At 38.8% G+C, this 18,381-nt stretch overlaps 3 protein-coding genes across 5 annotated transcripts in view; 1 reads left to right on the forward strand and 2 right to left on the reverse strand.

The window, feature by feature from the left end:
- The first annotated feature begins 155 nt into the window (after positions 1 to 155).
- Positions 156 to 2,831, forward strand: fkbp14 (FKBP prolyl isomerase 14). The gene is made up of 4 exons (XM_017471487.3): positions 156 to 551; positions 1,165 to 1,316; positions 1,416 to 1,543; positions 1,740 to 2,831. Exons 1-4 carry the CDS (start codon positions 355 to 357, stop codon positions 1,896 to 1,898), a joined length of 636 nt encoding a protein of 211 aa, XP_017326976.1. The 5' UTR covers positions 156 to 354; the 3' UTR covers positions 1,899 to 2,831.
- A 3,003-nt stretch (positions 2,832 to 5,834) lies between these two features.
- LOC124628359 (proline-rich protein 15-like protein) lies at positions 5,835 to 6,119 on the reverse strand. Its single transcript, XM_047156974.1, has one exon. It carries the CDS (start codon positions 6,117 to 6,119, stop codon positions 5,835 to 5,837), a length of 285 nt encoding a protein of 94 aa, XP_047012930.1.
- Positions 6,120 to 7,008: 889 nt separating this feature from the next.
- The window catches only part of chn2 (chimerin 2), a 46,903-nt gene continuing 35,530 nt past the window's right edge, over positions 7,009 to 18,381 (reverse strand). For 2 of the 3 annotated variants that reach the window (XM_017471463.3, XM_017471473.3), the window contains 7 exons: positions 13,073 to 13,159; positions 11,664 to 11,748; positions 9,847 to 10,020; positions 9,483 to 9,560; positions 9,206 to 9,343; positions 8,798 to 8,903; positions 7,009 to 8,195 (listed from right to left, as the gene is read on the reverse strand). In XM_017471463.3, coding sequence (XP_017326952.1) covers positions 8,024 to 8,195; positions 8,798 to 8,903; positions 9,206 to 9,343; positions 9,483 to 9,560; positions 9,847 to 10,020; positions 11,664 to 11,748; positions 13,073 to 13,159 — 840 coding nt within the window. In that variant the 3' untranslated portion in view covers positions 7,009 to 8,023. Of the gene's footprint in view, positions 8,196 to 8,797; positions 8,904 to 9,205; positions 9,344 to 9,482; positions 9,561 to 9,846; positions 10,021 to 11,663; positions 11,749 to 13,072; positions 13,160 to 13,210; positions 14,495 to 18,381 lie in introns of those variants that run through there. The other variant, XM_053681354.1, reaches the window with a different exon arrangement.

An 18,381-nucleotide genomic window follows, 5' to 3' on the forward strand; every position in this document is an offset into this window, starting at 1 on the left:
GCGTACAGGGTTTAGCCAGGTTGCGTGACATCATAGAGGATTTTTCTCTTCGAGACTCTTCCTCATTGGTAGGGGCGTGTTTATGTGGGCGTGTATTTACCCTTGCTGACATCCAATGGACGGGATGTGTTCTTTATCTAAGGCGTATTTTTCGACCAGTTCCACCAATAGCAGCACAGTAGAGCGATTAGCTGTTTTTATTCCCCCCGCATGGGGATGTTTAGGATTGAGAGCCTGTAGGAGAAATTGGATGCCACGTCGACTGGAGCTCAGACGTTTTCGCTTACGGTAGTTCGTTTTTCTGCATAGCAAAGCAGATAACACCCACCTCTTAGTGTGTAACTGTATTTTAAAATGATGCTGGGATTTTGGTTGTGCTTAATACCGGCTCTACTATTTTGCCTTCATGGCGCAAAACTTCCCGAGCCAGAGGTGAAAAGTGAGGTTTTGTACAAACCTTTTCTGTGTCATCGAAAAACCAAATATGGGGATATGCTTCTGGTGCATTACGACGGGTTTCTGGAGAGTAACGGCACAATGTTTCATTCAAGGTAACATGCATGAAGTGGGACACTGTTATCATGTTATCATGTAACACTGAACAATCTGTTACAGTCAGCATCCCAAAGCTGTACTCTATAACTCCCTGCAGCAAAAAACATTATTATGTAAACATAGTAATAATAATAACAATGCATTTTGTGTAATTAAGTACATTAAATATATATATTACACACACATACACACAGTGGGGTCCAAAAGTCTGAGAGCACAAGGGAACCTGCTTCTATTTTGCATTGTTTCCTAATTTAATACAGCAAATTTCATTGCAAATGATATTATTAGCAACAACTTGAAAAGTGCAACAAAAGTGCAGAATCTTGAATATTAAATATGTATAAAATATTGCCTCGAATACGATAATCAAGCAATTTTTCAATGTCCCCAGCGACGTTAATCAAAACTCTAACACTACTAGGTCAAAAAGGGCTGAAAGTACCAATTAGCTTTATACAAATACAACCTGTTGTCTACTGGAGATCTTTATTAACTGTATGAGAAGTGTTAGTTTGTGGTGAGAAGTAACCAGTTTGTGAACAGGGCTAGGCAGCCATGACTTTCATGCTTAATTGCAATGTATTAATTTATATTCTACCTTTAAAGTCGTCAAGAAGGTGATAAACACCCAGTTTGGTTTACCCTTGGGATTCGGGAGGTGATCAAAGGATGGGACAAGGGACTTCAGAACATGTGCGCAGGCGAGAAAAGAAAGCTGACCATCCCACCATCTCTGGCATATGGAAAGGAGGGCAAAGGTGAGCTTTCACTACTTGCTTGTGCTTATTCTTTAAATTGGCTTTAAGGTAAGGCCCAGATACATGCATGGTTATTTACATTCCTCTGCTCTACTTTAGGAAAGATCCCACCAGAGAGCACTCTGATCTTTGAGATAGAGCTGATAGAGATCAGGAATGGCCCCAGGTCGCACGAGTCCTTCCAGGAGATGGACCTTAATGATGACTGGAAGCTCTCCAAATCTGAGGTATGTTCTAGTCAAATAAGAAGGCTTATCTTGTAAGACTACTTTAAAGTTATACAGTTAATAATTTAAACAGCCCATATTTATATTTATCCAGAGAAATCAGAAGCATCAGTTTGAGTTCATTAGTAATGATCTCTTGATGAAAACTGAACAAAATAAGACTACTACTAACCTTAATTCATGCTTTCTGTTTCAGGTTAAAGAGTATCTGCGTAAAGAGTTTGAGAGACACGGATATCCTCCCAATGACACTCATCATGAAGCCATGGTGGAAGACATCTTTAAGCAGGAGGATGACGACAAGGACGGTTATATATCTGCACGAGAATTCACATACCAACATGACGAGTTATAGAAACCAGTTACTCTCTTGCCATTAGCAATGTTCAACTTTAAAGAGAAATGTTAAATACAATCTGTTATTATTGGTTTACATTTATATAAGACAAACTTCAGTATCTGAAAATGAGAAAGATGTCTGTTTCAGTTTATGAAAACGAGGATCTGGGTGCAGTTATGCATATGCTCATGCCTGCTGTGAATTTCTTCTTAAAAATAACACAAAAATGACCTTTTGCCTCCTTTTGATGTGCTGAAAGATCAAAATCATCTGCTAAATTCAGCCATAATCCCTTGTACACTCCAAGAACTGTGAAAGGTGTGTGGCTTTTTCTTTTTTTTTTTTTTATCTAGAAAGCCTGTTACCTGAAATATGGCACACTTATAGGATAACCTATAAGATATTTTCAATATATGTTTACATTTTGCTGTTTTTCAACATGTTACTTACTTCAGAATGGATCTAATTTGTATAAAAGTTGTTTGTTAATGCATTACCATGTAAATATGATGTTTTACTGCTTATATACCTGAATGAAGGGAACTTAAGTAGTACTTTTACATTGTATTGTGCCTTACAAATGACAAGACACAACTGCAGGATTGTAGGATGAATGGGGCGACAATTAAAAATAAGGAATGAACAACATGTTAGCTCAGGAGTTCTACAAACACACACAGACTCACAACTAAAGATGAAGATTGGAGCAAGTCCTAATAATCAGGAATGCTACAGAGACAACATGAGGGCTGGAGTAACAGTCACAAGTAACTAAATCACTCGTACCAGCTGAAGAAGACTAAGGTGCCTTTGAATAGCAGTAAGCACAAAGCGGTCATTTCAGACACCGCCAGCAGGAGACGCTCTTAACTCAGTAAATGAATCCAGTGACTGATGAGAGAGCATTAGCTGAGTTACATAAATTCCAAATAAAAACAACTCAGTTGGTGTATTGTTGGACTGATTTACTTATTGTACAAAATATATTTAAGGTTAAGAATGGTAATATGTTGGAGGTTTGGTATTAATCTGATAGTTGTGAGAGGTAATTAATGCACATTAAAGGAGACTTTACATTTACATTACATTTATTCATTTAGCAGATGCTTTTATCCAAAGCGACTTACAAATGAGAAAATACAAGCAAAAGACTTCAAGGCTGCACCCCCAAACCACATTGTACAGTGCTCTCCATTAATATTGGCACCCTTGGTAAATATGCGCATAGAAGGCTGTGAAAAAATTGTCTTTATTGTTTAACCTTTTGATCATTTGCTAAAAATTCAACAAAAATACTATGATCTCATGTATATCCAACAATTGCAAACATTAAAAAAAAAAATCTTAAATATAGATGTGCAGCAATTATTAGCACCCTTTTAGTCAATACTTTGTGCTACCTCCCTTTGCCAAGATAACAGATCTGAGTCTTCTCCTATAATGCCTGAGGAGGTTGGAGAATACATGGCTAGGGATCTGTGACCATTCCTCCATACAGAATCTCTGCAGATCTTTAGTACACCTTACCTTACTACAGCCGTGCTGAAAAATCCAGTTTATTTACCAACTAAGTAAGTTTGTTAGTTAACTGCTGCTAAAACTTGTTAACTATGTTGGCCGGCTTGGCAGAAAGAAAACGGTTTCTGAATTATCACTACTAATGCTATATTTTAAACAAGTTATTTGACACAACATTAAGGCAATTATAGCTTCTTAGACATTTAACGAGTATTTAAGATTAGTAATAATTTAAGATTTTTTTTCCCCAAACACAAGCTGGATCTTTCAACAGGGAGTGTGAACAAAATGTAAACCTCTGGTTGCTTCTGGGGTGTCTCTTGATCTTACCCAGGCATTTTGTCATCTGATCAGGGCCCACGTTCCCAAATGTGTTGTAAAGTTTTGCTTTACCATTTAACTTTGATCCCATGCTTTTGAGAAACTCTGATATGTGTTTTCCCCCAAACCTGATTTTTAGCATTACTCATATTAGTTGTGTGAATTTATCTTTATTAGGTTGGGGCACGATGGTAAATGTGTCTAAAATCCTTTGCCGCATCCAAGCCGATAGCTCTTGAGGCAACTTGCAGCAGGACAATGTTTTAGAGCATCATTGAATGATGTCTGATTTAAAAAAAACAAACAAACAAAAAAAACAACAACATTCACACTGCAGCTTTATGTAGAGTACAATTTTAATAGGGATGACAATCAAGCATGGTTTTCATTCTCTCTGAAAATACAGAACTGTGACAGGATTTCAAGTTCATTGTATTTCCATATTGGGCTGCACGAAAAACAGCACCTATTACCATGTAATATTCATACTAGGAATGTACTGAAAAATTGGTGTAAAAGTAGAAAGCTACAGTTGTACTTAGAACATGATGCTGTATCGGTAAGGATAATGACATTACAAAAATGGCTCTTAAAACTGTTTAATTTTTTGTTGTTGTTGTTTTTTTGCATGATGTACCCTAGACAAAGCAAAAATCAGAGGAAATGATATTCAGTATGTTTTGATGAATAACTTAAGTTTAAGAGCATGTCTGTTTTAAAGAAATATCATTGTAGTCTCCCAGGCCAAATAATTGAACACTTGCCTTGCCGCTGTATGCTTTTAATGTCAACCTCAGTGAAAATGGGAAGGAAACAGTGAGTACTGATTACAGTGATAAACAAGATGTTGGTAAGACATCAGTATTTTTTTTTTTAAAACCAGTATTAACTAGCCTACAGCACACTTCTGTTTACACTATTAAACAGAACATTCCATCCATATATGAAGGTTACACACCCTGCCATCATGCATAATCCCTTATTATTATGCATAATAACTTGTCCTTACAGTAGTAGTTCTTGTACACAACATTCCTTTCAATAATATGTGGACTGGTAACCTTGACCTATTAACATGAATGACAATGATCATTATAATCTTAAAAAAAATTATAATAAAATAAAATCCATTAGTGCAAAAATGATCCTACTCAGAACAGCCATGACAGCAGGGATACCCCTGCAAGCATCTTATGTGATACTATAAAAAACATCAACATTTAGATACATTTACATTCATATATTACCATATATGTAAATATTCTTCATACAAACAGTTACAAAAGCACTGAAACCTTCAAACTTTAGATAATAAATAAGTGGCCCTTCATATCAATAGTTACCAAATAAACATCAGAACAACAGTCAGGCATTGCATTAACATTCATCACATCTACAAGAGACATCAGAATAGAAGACACTCCATGAGTAGGTTAATTCCACAGGGAATTTACCTACTAGCAAACCACACACACACACACACACACACACACACACACACACACACACACACACACACACACACACACATACACAAACTTAAAATGGGCTCTTAAAAAAAAAGGGTTGTCCTACAGGGGTTATACTTGGAACCCCTTTCTGAAAGTATGCTAAGTGTGCTAGCGTGTACAGAACAGAAAGAGTACTGTACCTGTACCTTTCATTGTCACTGATGTTGTAGTACATGTAGTGCACCTTTAAAGCTTTAGGCCTACTTTAAAATGTAATTACGCTCCAATTAAACACCTTAAATCTTGCATATCCACATATGTAGGTAAAATGAAAAGGTACCACCCCTAATAACAAGGAAACGTATTGGGATTTGTAGATATGAATACATATTCACTTGTTCTCAGAGCTGGTGGCATTTAGCCATTAAACAGGCTAACGCGTAATTAACCCTAATAACCCCCATTAACAAAATATGCTTCCAATTGTTTTGCATTGTGTGAGTTTGTGGCTCTTAGCTTCAGCCACTGGAAGCAACATTAACAACAGTGCCCGACCTTCTCCGTTTCAGTGGCTTTTATTGCGCTCAGTATATTTTTTGTTGTTGTTTTGAGAGGTCCTCTGAGAACAGTGTCTGTGGTGAATGTTAGGGTTTTAACATGGCTACTTGGCCACGGCTGTGTTGCTGTCGTAAAAGTTCTTGTTGGCAGGTAAAGTAGCTCGAGCATTGCGTTTTTCCTTGAAGCGTCCGGAGCGCGAGACGGAAATGTTGCGTCTGAACGTGCCATCGCTTAAGGCAGGTTCCAGTTGTGAGGCATCAAAGCTATCGCTCAGGAAGCCTGAGTTTTTGCCGTCCGAGCCTTGCTCTTGCTGAACCGCAGCGTCTGTAAGGATGCTGCTCAGCACCCTGCCGGTGAAGGCCTTCCACCAGGGAATCCTCTCTGCCATCTGAGTGTTCCCTTCACCTTATAACACCAAATAGTGATTAGACATCCTGTAATGCATCCTTATGAACAAACAGCTTATCAACAAATAATAAGAGACTCACAATATTTCAGGAACTGCATAGAAAAAAAGTAAAATTCTACAGTTTATTCAGTTGGTTCTATGTAAATCTCTATATCAGAGGGTTTCTCTGTCACAAAAAAGGTTCCAATTAGAACTTCTTTATAAAACCAGACCTGTTAACTTCCTAAAGACATTGTATAATAGCATATATTTATAATAATAATAATAAGAAGAAGAAGAAGCAGAAGGAAGAGGAAGAAGAAGAAGAAAGTAGGACAAAAGAGTGTATATTTGAAAAACATTCCACTCACCAAAGCCACAAAATTCAGGTAAATATTTGGAGTAATGTCAGAATTTGCCCCAGCACCTATAATGTTCCTGTTTCTTTGCCTCCAGAACCTAAAACCAAATAAATCCTTCTTTCGTCAACACAACACTTTGTGTCCTGTTGCACCCTACACCAGACTCTTTATAGTGACGAGAGAACGACGTTAGACAAGCAAAGGATCCACAGGTAATAAGTTTACTTTAAGCCAGCACACCTTTGTGACATAAGACTAGGACTTCCCACGGTCACTGCCACGATCATTGGTCTGTTGACTCTGGCAACACGTCCCACCAACAAAACTGGTTTCACCTTCTCGGTCTCACATTCTCAGAATTAGCAGCGTCTCCTGCTTGTGTAACCTGCTGATAAAAAGCAGGTGCCTCTACACACCCATTTTATTTGTAACAGGGTGAAAGTCAGCATCAGCAATAATGAACGAAATATTTCTGATGCTAGTTGTACCAGATGTGGAAAAGAGAGAACAGGCTTCAAATGGGTCAATCAGATTTATGTAATTTAATAAATTTGTTAAATTACAATCATAATTACATCCTGCACAGAAAATAATTTTTTTTTTTCATAAAACACATTTTTAGAAAGTTCTCATATCAAATGAGCAAATTCATCATACAGAGACAAAAACATCAGAATGGGATAATTCATTCTTTCTTAAATGGCCTGATTATGAGGTATGGCACCATCCACTGCTTTCACCCATGTGCACTGGCTCACATGTCTACATCACAGTTTGAGATGGTCAAAATGCTCCTCACCAGCACCACAATTTACAGTAATAAACCATGATTATATACAAGCACAACAGAACCTCACTGAATGGCATCAGTACCCTTTGCTTAAGAAAAGGAAAATGAATGAAGATGACATTTAAAATGATCAACACCAAATTCAGCAAAAATACAGATCAAAATATTTACAATCTTTGTAAAAGGAAAAAAGTGCTTCATATTGGGTCTTGTCATTCGAAAACACATTACAAATGTGTACATATACACACCACGAAGAATGAGCAACTTTTCTTTTTTTTTTAACCCATAGTGAAACGTTAAACTGTCATCAGTGCAACATACTAACCATGGAACCATCAGTCATGTATCACGGTATCAAGGGGTCATGTACATTATTTGGCAGCTGGGGAAACGTATCCTTTGCCATTATACTGCACCATACATACAACTTATATATACAAAAAACAATTGATATTTTATCATTGTTATTATTAATCTCATGATTTGCTCTGCATGAGGTCATATTAAATAAGAATTTGCATACATTTTTTTAAGAGCATTCATACTGGATCATGACAGCAATCAAATCTCAAGATCAGGCTTACAGTTGTGCCCATTTTCGCTGATCTTATAATCTACTATTCTTGAATATGTTACATTAAATGTACATTTTAAGCCAATCAGGTTTCTACCAAGACAAGGTCTTTAAATTTAAAGAATGTCTACCACTGACTTCCTCATAGTAGAGTTCATCTTTAGAGTTCATGGCTTTAAAAGAGGATATCCTCATGCTCAATCAACAGCTGAACGATCATTTTCTGGTGCCTCATGTCGTTGAGAGTGGCTAGTGTGTTCTGGTCTGGCGGTTGCATCAAAGTTGGACCAAAGACGATTCCCAGATTCTCTGCACTCATCAGATTGTCTTTTTCATACACAGTGACCCTAATGAAATACAAAGGATTAAGATCTGTCATAATGTGAATTCTCTCATAGTAAAAACACATTTTCAAAGAGGGAACATTGGGCGTGTATTAGTTAGAGCACGATGCATTTAAAGTGGCCAGTGTTTCAAGATGATACAATTTAGAGAGGTTTCTGTGTGACAGTGTGCTGCAATACGATGCAGTAATTATAATTCAATATTTGAGCTCAATGTTAAAATGTTAGCTTTGAGAGCAGGAGGCCACACCCGAATCCCCTGAAAAGACAGGCACAGAGGCGACACCCCCTTTACTGAGAGCCAAACAGAAACGCACATTGCTAAAATAAAGTCATCAACTGGTTATTCGTAGTAATATAAATCATTCAAGATGCACAGTGGATAGTATTTGTGTATAGCAAATCTTGAGCACCAATGAGAAGCGGTGTATAAAGAATTTCAGCCAAATATTAATATTACATGCGTTCACAGCATACAACAATAAAAGAAGTTTTTTTTATTACCATCACATCAGACCAAACAGTGTATGCACTATGTGAGATGAGCTAAACGAGACCCAAAGCCACTGAGGAACCTACAGGCTAAGCAATGAGATGGTTCTCACCTCTTTAGATGGGTCATCAGGTAGCGAAGAGTCTCATAGTGAGCAGGAGGAAGCTGAAGCAGGCCATCATGGATTGCTTCTAGCCTGGTGTCAGGGTCATTCATTTCTGTACAAAAGGATATCATGTAAACTTGTGCACTTAAATCACTACAATTATTTTCTTGCTTCTTAATTGAATTTAATTCTATTTGACTAAAACTCTGCCTTCGAAGAACCTGATGTTATTCTGCTCTACAGAAACTGCATTATGTTTCCGCCCACTACTGAACCATTGAAGTTTAGTATTAGGCAGAAATCAATTTAACTGTTTATTCAAATGATGGCTGTGTTGTCTTGAAATAGTTTACACAGTACAGGCGAAAGGGTCAATTGCTGTTGTTTTTGTGATGTTGTCTTAAGAGCTCTTACTGGCTGCTTGTATGAATTTGGAATAGACATCGTATGTGATGACAGGGATGGGCAGATCCCTCAGATAGAGTTTCAAAGCTCCTGTGATGGTGTTGATGTCTGGATATGCATTGGCACTGATATCTGCTTTCTCACCATCTGTGGAGGAAAATCATGAATACCTGTGTGTTTCACTGAAACAGCTTTGCTAAAACAGACCACAGTGTATTGCTGCTATCCAATTTAGATACCAATGCAAATATTAAGTCCAGGCTTTTATGACATTTTGCCCACCCACCTCTGTCAAAAGCCAGCCTCACATCATCTATATGATCTGTGAAACCGGACACTCTGTAGAGTCCTTCTGACTTCAGTCCTTAACAAGGGGGGAAAAAATCCTTACAGTAAATCCAACTTAATTTGTATTTAACGCAAGGTTTAATTGTTATACTGGTAGGAAAACCACACTGCCACATGGTTCTATTAAATTACAATTTACAAGACTGCAAATGTAATGTAATATACTTCTCATTACCATATATTTAGCATGGTAGTACAGTATATCCAAGTGAAAAGGAAACAAAAGTATGACTCGATATCTTAGCATCTTGCAGGGTAAAGTTCTAACGTGTTCCTTGAATGAAAGACATGGACGTCAGTACCTCTTTGCTCTATTTCTCTGATGCACATGTCCAGGACCATAGGCCGTGGTGTATTGTGAGCTTTAACCAGTGTGGTGAGATCACAGCTAAAAACCTTCTTGATGCGCCTCAGGTCTGGCTGGCAGTCGCTGGGCACCAGTTTTGAGCATTGCTTATGCACGTTCAGTCCACAATCTGCAAAGGGTCAGAGGTCAAATGGCCATGAGAATGTCACCACAGTGTCTGCAGACAAGCAGTCTCCAGTGAATGACAATGGGGGATTGAACACATGGTGTGTGCGTGTGTGTGTGCTTTTTTGTTTGTGGAGGACAACAGTTCGAGTAACTATGATATGTAACCTTACTGGTGGTAATCATGCCTGTGTGAATGGTGTCCAAATGCGTGTACCAGCGTGACACTGTGAATGACGTACATTTCTAAATATCACTATTATGATGCACACGCATGTAAAATGACTGGGTGTGATCCTGTGTGAAACTGTACCTGTTAATGGGTGTGCTGACTGTGTGTCCTGTGCGAACTACTGTACTAAAACATTAGCTTGATTCATGCATGCGTGTCTGTTTTTCTGTCTTCCTTATCAGCCCATCCATCATGAACACTGTCTTTAGGACATGAAGAACAGGAGAGGAGAGGAATACAAAAGCTTTCTCTCTTCTCCAATTTTATGCTGAGTTCAATAGAGTTCTGTGCCTCAAAAGCCCTGCCTGCAGCTCAATCACCAACAAGAGCAGCTCTTGTGTGAAAATAAAAGTCCAAGTTATGGCTAAAACCTCTGAAAAACCACTCACTGAATCAAAAGCTGTATAAAAGTCTTGTGACTAGACAAATTTGGGGCCAGACTGTGTTATGGTCAAATAACTCAACCACTACAATTCTAAGAGCATAAGAATAAGATTTTGCAGCATTATTTCGGCACTTAGTAACTGATACATGAGCTGTACAGGAAGAATCAAAAGAGACAAAGTGTGAGCTTGTGAGATCAAACTAAACCATCAAATAGAATTGTTCATAATAGTCAGTAATATGTGTACTATATGTATTATAATGTAAATTACATATCTGTGCAGCTACATTATGGAGTTGGAAAAGCTTTGTAAAGATTGGGGGGGGGGGGGGGGCAGGTGGGATTTGTTTAGAGTATTTATGTCTGGGGGGTTGCATGATTTTATATCTTGGCATTATAGCTGTCAGTTATTACTTTGTGGGGACATTTGTCTGGTCCCCCGGTTTCTAAAACTGCTTTTTAGAAAAAATTGCAGCTTTAATTGAAAAAGTAAAGATCCTTTAGGTGACAGGTTAATTTCAGGGTTATATTTAGGTGTAGCATAGCATTAATTGTCAATGGAATGTGTGTGGATTGCAAATTGCGACAGTTCTCATTGTGTATCGATACAGTGTTGTTTCTGTCTTTGTACGATACATGGGTGTGTTGTTCCCATGCCTGTCTTCGACGCACAGTGTACATGCCACTATAAATAGTTCCAAGGAAACTGTAGAAAGAACTGGTCTAAACCAGGTGTCATTTAGGAATGTGATGCAGCCACATTGCAATGGCATGGCTACAGTGTTGATTTTGCATGTGACATGTCTACTGTCTCTGCTCAGGGCTGAATCAGTGCACACTGACAGTACAGGCAAGCTGCCATAATTAACAACAAGACTTCATTATTCAGACCATAGTGTTCCATTTCTTTGGACACAATTTGATATGAATGATCTGTACGGTACTTAACAGATATAACTGTTCTGGCTTTAAAAAGGTGGAGCTTTTTATTTGAATTGTACTGTACGGTATGTGAATGGCTGTTTGTTACCTGAGCAGCGTACACCCTGGGCAATGAGACCCCACATGAAGTTGGCACAGTATTCACACCAGTGTGGGCCTCTGAAGGTGTGTACCTATGCAGCAGAAGGCAGAGATGTGGGCACACAAATTCACAGTATAGGACTAGACAAGTATACAAAAAAGACCTAACAATGACAAGAAACAGATCAAAGGTCAAAGATGCTGATGCCCCTGTAACCTAAAACAAGCTGGCACCTGACCCACGATACCAGGGTGTTTCGTTCAACCCCTTTGAATGGTTAAGACAAGATGTAACTATTTGCTTAAATAAATGTGTATAACCATTCATTCTTCTTCAATAAGCGCTTTATCCTGGTGGATGAGGCAGGAATACACCCTGGGTGGGACGCCAGTCCACTTCAATGCACCATACATACAAACACTTATTCAGACTCTGGGGACAATTTAACATAGACAATCCACCTACTGGCATAACTTTTGGAAGCGGTAGGAAACCGGAAAACATGATGCAAACCATGTGGACATGGGGAGAACATGCAAAGCTCCCTGATGCACCACCGTGCTGCCTATAACATTCAGATTTGCTAAAATTTATGGACATTTGATGAAAATTAAAGTAACTACTTCTTCATGTTCCATCTGCACAAAAACCCTAAAAATGGGGTGCAGTGTTTTTTTTGTTGTTTTTTTTTTTACAGGTGTTTTTTTTTTTTTTTTTTTACACTTTTTCTAGGACCTGAAACACTATTCTTAGAATCTGTTTCGAATTGTGAAGGAAGTCATATCTTTTTTGCGATTACCCGCAAGTAAAGACACAAGACACACCAAGCCAAAAACAAGTCCTACTAATATGCTGTAATAACAATTATGCATTATTACAGCAAAAAATATCATACATCTAGTGCCTTTATGATGACTATACTTAATAATTATGCTTCTCGTCACTATTGTAGAATGAAACATTGTGGAATGTATGCATTATAAAAGGAAGTGTCAAGAACAGCATATGATAACCCATGCCTGCCCTTCGCATTTGCTAGTAGACAACATGAAATGAGTAAGTTTACAAATGGTAGGTGCTGCTAAATGACATGGCTTAAAATTACACCAATATGACATTACAGCAGAACATACCCTCTTCCTCCTCACCAGTTTCCTCTTAATAATATTCAATTATCTCATACACAAAATGGTGAGTGGACTACAGATCCACCAAAGCACAAGAGTTATTGAGCTGAGAAATCAATTCCTACTCATAAATACTGCTGCTACTTGGTTCATCAATTAGGTGTAGTACAGGACGTGATAATTCACTGACCATAGTCATAAAGTATACCTAAAACATTTGCAATAGCTGCAGTATAAAGCAGTACAGCATTAATATTACAGCTACAACTGTATCTGCTTAGGGCTTACCTTAAAATTATGGACCTTCTCGTAGTTGCACTGCTTCTCGGACCCGTCCTTCAGAGCACTGCGTCTGCCAAGTGGTGAGTTGGAGATCTGTGAACAAGCCAAGAGCTTTATTGGCTTCCAGAGCAGTGTGTCTTTAACCCCTAGCCTCAGCCCAAGAGCTAGAACCAGTAGCTCCTGGTGCTTCTGCTCCTGTCTCCTAGCTCTAAGAGGAGTCAGGTCACTCCCCGTTGGCTCCCACTGAGCCTGCATCTCCTCTGGGGAGAAGATGTGGAGGTGGACAACGTGGTAGTGAGGAGTATGGAGGATATGCCTGCTTTGGCTCTGAGGGCAAACTGAGCTGGATGAACTCCATGATAAGGATTGAGACAGAAAGAGGGAGGAGGTCTGCCTGGGGGGCCGGAGTGTGCCTAACACAATAGGAGTCTTTCAGCCCTGCCAAAGAAGGGCAAAGGCAAAGGGGAGAGAGTAGAGTAGGAAGGATAGAGAGGAGGAGGAAAGGGGGAGGCTTAGTATGGCTCAGTGGCTCTCAACTGCAGGATCAATTGAATCCAGACTGTGTGTGCTAGTAGAGGCGAATGTCTGTTCAAATACTGTGCTTCTAAATATGCGTTTCCCCTCTGGTTCCTTCATACACTGGCCATTCCTCATGTCTCTCAGAGCACAGAAATCAAAGAGCCACACTTTAGTCCAACATCCAGGCCAACAGCCATTTTCTAGGAAGATTATCTCGGTGTCAGAAAGTCATAGTGCTGAGCAATTCTATTTCTTTCCCTCTCCGACAATCCACTCTTGCTTATCATTCTCGACCCATACATGCCCAGCCAATCCAGACGATCTGCTCAGGACTGGACCAGATAACAGATGTAATCGAATTACACCTCTCCTCACAATGTAATCTGCTAGTTTTTTAAAAATCCTAGCCCACTCTGAGCCTAGATGAGATTGACTGGTGCACTATACTACTTCAGAGAACCATTTTCGCCAGCAGCAGTATGTAAGCCTCCTACGCAGTGTCCCACATAACCACAAAGAAGACAGCAGTCTCTATTCACTGTCATTCACTAGCAAAATAAACTGTTTGTGGAAATAGACACAGAAACTAAAGGTCATGCTTCTCAGCGCGGTACTAAAAGTCGCACTTCTCACAAACATAAAGCATTTACCATAGAAAAATGGTTCGTTTTTGAATTTATATTAAATAAGCCATCGTAATCTTATTGCTCACTCACGGGCTCGTAAGAAAACAGACAGTATGAGCAGATATGCATTTTAGGGTGTGTGTTGCTGTGGTTTCTAATGTATACTTTTATACACACAGTATACGAGAACCAATATCACCACAATGATAGGAATAAGATTTAAGGGATAATATTCCTACGGTTTGTGGTATGAGCTGTGGAAACAGCCATGGGGGGAAAAAAACACATTTTTATCATTGCAAAGCTGCAGATCATACAAATTAAAAATGTGATTACACACCTGCTGGTTTAAATATTAACAATACTCTGTGGCAAACATAAAAATGTGCTCAGACAATAGAACGCAGAACGTTTCACTTTCAGGTGAAGCTTTAAAAACCAATGAACACTTCAACTGGAAATGGTGCTAGTTGACAGCACAGTGATTCTTAACAAAGATAAACAGAAATGCTGAAAATATTTAAAGGGGGGCATTTTCCTATACAGGTGTAAACAAATAGCTTAAGACAGGCACATTTCTAGCATAGCACTGTTCAGTGACAAAGCTGGTTGTACAGTTTACTGCTGCTGACCTTTTTGGTCTGGCCTAACAGAGCTGCAGGCAGGGGGGTGCAAAACAGGTGGCACCACCTACAGGGAACACAGCAAATCTTTGAAGCAGCGTAACCGGGCTGCAGCAAACAGAGAAAAGCGCACCTCATATGCAGGAACTGTGTGACACAATCCAAGCATAGTTTAGTCATATGTGTGGTGGCCTGGGAAAACCTTTCACATGGTGGTTTTTGTCATTTTCTACTACATATACTGTAGCTTATACAGTTTCCCTTTTGCATGTATCTTAAATAGAAGTAAAAGATCTAGCATTTTAATATCTGATTCGTTTTTGGATTAGCATTCAACAAGTCGAGGATGGTGGAAGTCATCCACCACCAACAAGTCTAGTCTTTCTTGTTACTAACTTGTATGCTGGAGATACCCATAAATTATATTTCAAACATGAAGGAAGCTATTGAAGAAAAACTATTTCAGATGTTTGACCTTGCTTAAACCTGTTTAGATTAATTACATAATCTAATCAGCTCATCTACTGGTTACAGTAATCATTTCATATAAATCTACAAACATTCAACTACTAACAAGTATCTCGGACAGACAGATGGACAAACAAAAAAAACACTAAGGGGCGGAGAAATAAAAACAACGACTTCTCAAGTTTCAGCAGTGGTGTGTGTGATAATTCGAAGATAATTTGACAGCTGATATTTTTACCGTTTATACACGGGATCTGTTAGGCTTATGTCCTCAAAGCATGATATTTAGTATGTAAAAAACAAAACAAAACACACATTTACTTAGCAATTAAATTATAGTAATTAAAACATCTTCAGTCAAACTGACCATTGTTACAGCTACATTTATTAAACTGGCTCCTTGTTTACCTAACATGATCTCTGCAGGCAGAAAGCACAGGCAAAAGTTATAACGAAAATAAAATTATTTCTATATGATTTTGGTGAAATATATTCATGGCTTTATGGTTAAGTAGAAATGTCAAAGTATATTGTGGATAGAAAAAACTTTCTATCAAAAGTTTTTTGGTTGTTTGTCCGTGTCACGAGATCCACGTAATGAAGGTTAGGATGGAAGCAAGTGCAGATAAGAGCTTTTAATAAAGAGAGGCAGGCAGACAAATCCAAATCATGAGACAATAGCGTGGTCAAAAAACAGGCAATGGGTCAGGCGATCTGCAAACAGGCATAAACTAGGCAAGGCAAGAATCGAGAACGAGAAACAAGAAATAAGATCAATGAACATGAAAGAAAACGAGGAACAGGGTACAAACGCTTAGTACGGTGATAACACACAATACTTCGCAAAGTCATTGTGTTCAAACAGTCTCTTTATATAGTGGTTGTGAGCGCTGTGAATTTGATGCAGAAGTGCATGATTAGAATGACTGTGAGTATTCTGGGAATTGCAGTCCATGGCGGCCATGTTTGCAGGCCACAGTGCAGGATGGGAAATGTAGTCACCGGTCTGCTGTGATATGACAGTCCGAATTTTACTGCAGCAGCATCTGAGCAGTGTTTCCAGACTACCACACATATCCAAAATATCATAACAAACTAAAAAAAAAAGAAAAGAAAATGAAAAGAAGATAAATAATGGGAAGGTGTATGTGTGGTGTATACATACAGTACTGTATGTGCAGCTAACCTAGATTCACACCGAGTGTGATGTGCCATACTGTAGGTGTGTAGAATAAACAGCCTTCAGTGCTTGCATTCTGTACATGGTGGTAATATTAATAATGCCTAGGCATACAGCAGTGTCACTCAAATTTGAGGGACAAGAGAAGCAGGGCCATCTGTAATTACAGCACAAGTCACTTATAACATGATAAGAGACAGTATGGCAGGGAACAAACATCATGTTTGCTTTTACACTGACTCCATACATTGGTGTAATGAATATGGGTCACCTTGAATGTGGGTCATCTTTTTCCTGTTGCACATGATGGCTAACTTCAGGGGATAGTACTGGATTGGTTCAAGTCTTATCTTAGTCACAGGACTTTCGCAGAATATTGGAAACTTCTTTTTGGTTGCTACTCTTGGATCTGGTGTACCAAAGGATCAATACAACGTTCAGTACTCTCCTCATTATATATGCTTCCAATATCCAGAATTACAATACAATACATTTCATTCCACTGCAATGCTGATGATGACTTGTGCTTGCTAAAGTCTTTTAATGGGTATCTGGAAAATATGGAAAAACTGAACTAATCAGATGTTAATCGCTTTAGCTCACCCAAATACAAACAGGACCATTATTACAGTATGATTAACCTCATGTCAGGAACCTGGGGGTAATTTTTTTGACACTAAATTTATTAACAATTGATTTATTATCAAATCAAATGCTAGCAGTTTCTAGAAACTTAAAGCAAACTTGAACCATTTATTTCTTGTCATGACCTGGAGAAAGTGATTTGCGCTTTTATTCATCTCATTTAGACTACTGTAATGTCTTAAGTATAAGTGTTAATAAGTCCTCTTTGGCATGGTCACAATTCGAAGAAATGGGATCACATCACCCTGTTAAATCCTCCACAACAGGATCCAGTTTAATATTCTTTTATTTGTATTCAAAGCCCTTTCACTTCCTCCCTGCATCGCTGATATATTCTGATATATTCTGTCCTGACTGACAGATTTTCTCTCCTTTTGACTGGTCCATGGTCCTGATGAAAACTCAAGGGTGACCACACCTTTGCAGTAGCTGCACTGCTTCCATTAAAAACTCACAAAATAAAAATATGTTAGCTTTTTGTAGTGATTACAGTGGATTTCCATGTCTGCTATGTATAATATGTTTTTTTTTTCTTTCTTTTTTTTCATTTATCTTCAGCAGCTGCTTTATCCTGGTCATGGTCGCAGTGGATCTGGAGCACCAGGGCACATTGCATACACATATTCACACTCCTAGGAGTAATTTTGACTAGCCAAAACATCTTATAAACCTGCCATGTTTATATTGGGCAATGGAAGGAAACCAGAGAATCTGGAATGAAAACATGTGAACCCCCGATCTCAGGATCGAAAATGGAACCCTGGATCTATGAGGAGGCAGTGCTACTGAATTCCCCACCCGTTTTCTTTTTATGCTTGTTGTCATTCTGAGTGTAGCACTTTAGTTTAAATGGTCTGCACTTATATAGCACTTTTATCCAAAGCACTTTATACCGTGTCTTATTCACCCATTCACACACACACACACACACACACACACACACACCAATGGTAGCAGAACTGCCATGCAAGGCGCTAACTTGCCATCGTGAGCAACTTGGGGATCAGTGTCTTGCCCAAGGACACTTCGGCATGTGGAGTCATATGGTTCAATCCTGAGCTCGATCATATGGGCCGAGAATCGAACCGCCAACCGTACGATTAGTGGACAACCTGCTCTACCACCTGAGCCACACAGTTTAAATCTCTCAGTATCTCTCAGTATTTTTTCTTTTTTCCTTCATTTATCTTCAGCAGCTGCTTTATCCTGGTCAGGGTCGTGGTGGACCGGAGCCTATCCACGAAATACTGGGAG

This window comes from Ictalurus punctatus, chromosome 1, assembly GCF_001660625.3.
Source record: "Ictalurus punctatus breed USDA103 chromosome 1, Coco_2.0, whole genome shotgun sequence".
Taxonomy (NCBI): domain Eukaryota; kingdom Metazoa; phylum Chordata; class Actinopteri; order Siluriformes; family Ictaluridae; genus Ictalurus; species Ictalurus punctatus.

Excerpts from the sequence above, each read along its gene's own strand:
- fkbp14 (XM_017471487.3), top strand. The coding sequence starts at position 355 with ATGATGCTGGGATTTTGGTTGTGCTTAATACCGGCTCTACTATTTTGC. Across the intron at positions 552-1,164 it reads GGCACAATGTTTCATTCAAG|TCGTCAAGAAGGTGATAAAC; the intron begins GTAACATGCATG and ends CTACCTTTAAAG. Across the intron at positions 1,544-1,739 it reads GGAAGCTCTCCAAATCTGAG|GTTAAAGAGTATCTGCGTAA; the intron begins GTATGTTCTAGT and ends TTTCTGTTTCAG.
- LOC124628359 (XM_047156974.1), bottom strand. The coding sequence starts at position 6,119 with ATGGCAGAGAGGATTCCCTGGTGGAAGGCCTTCACCGGCAGGGTGCTG.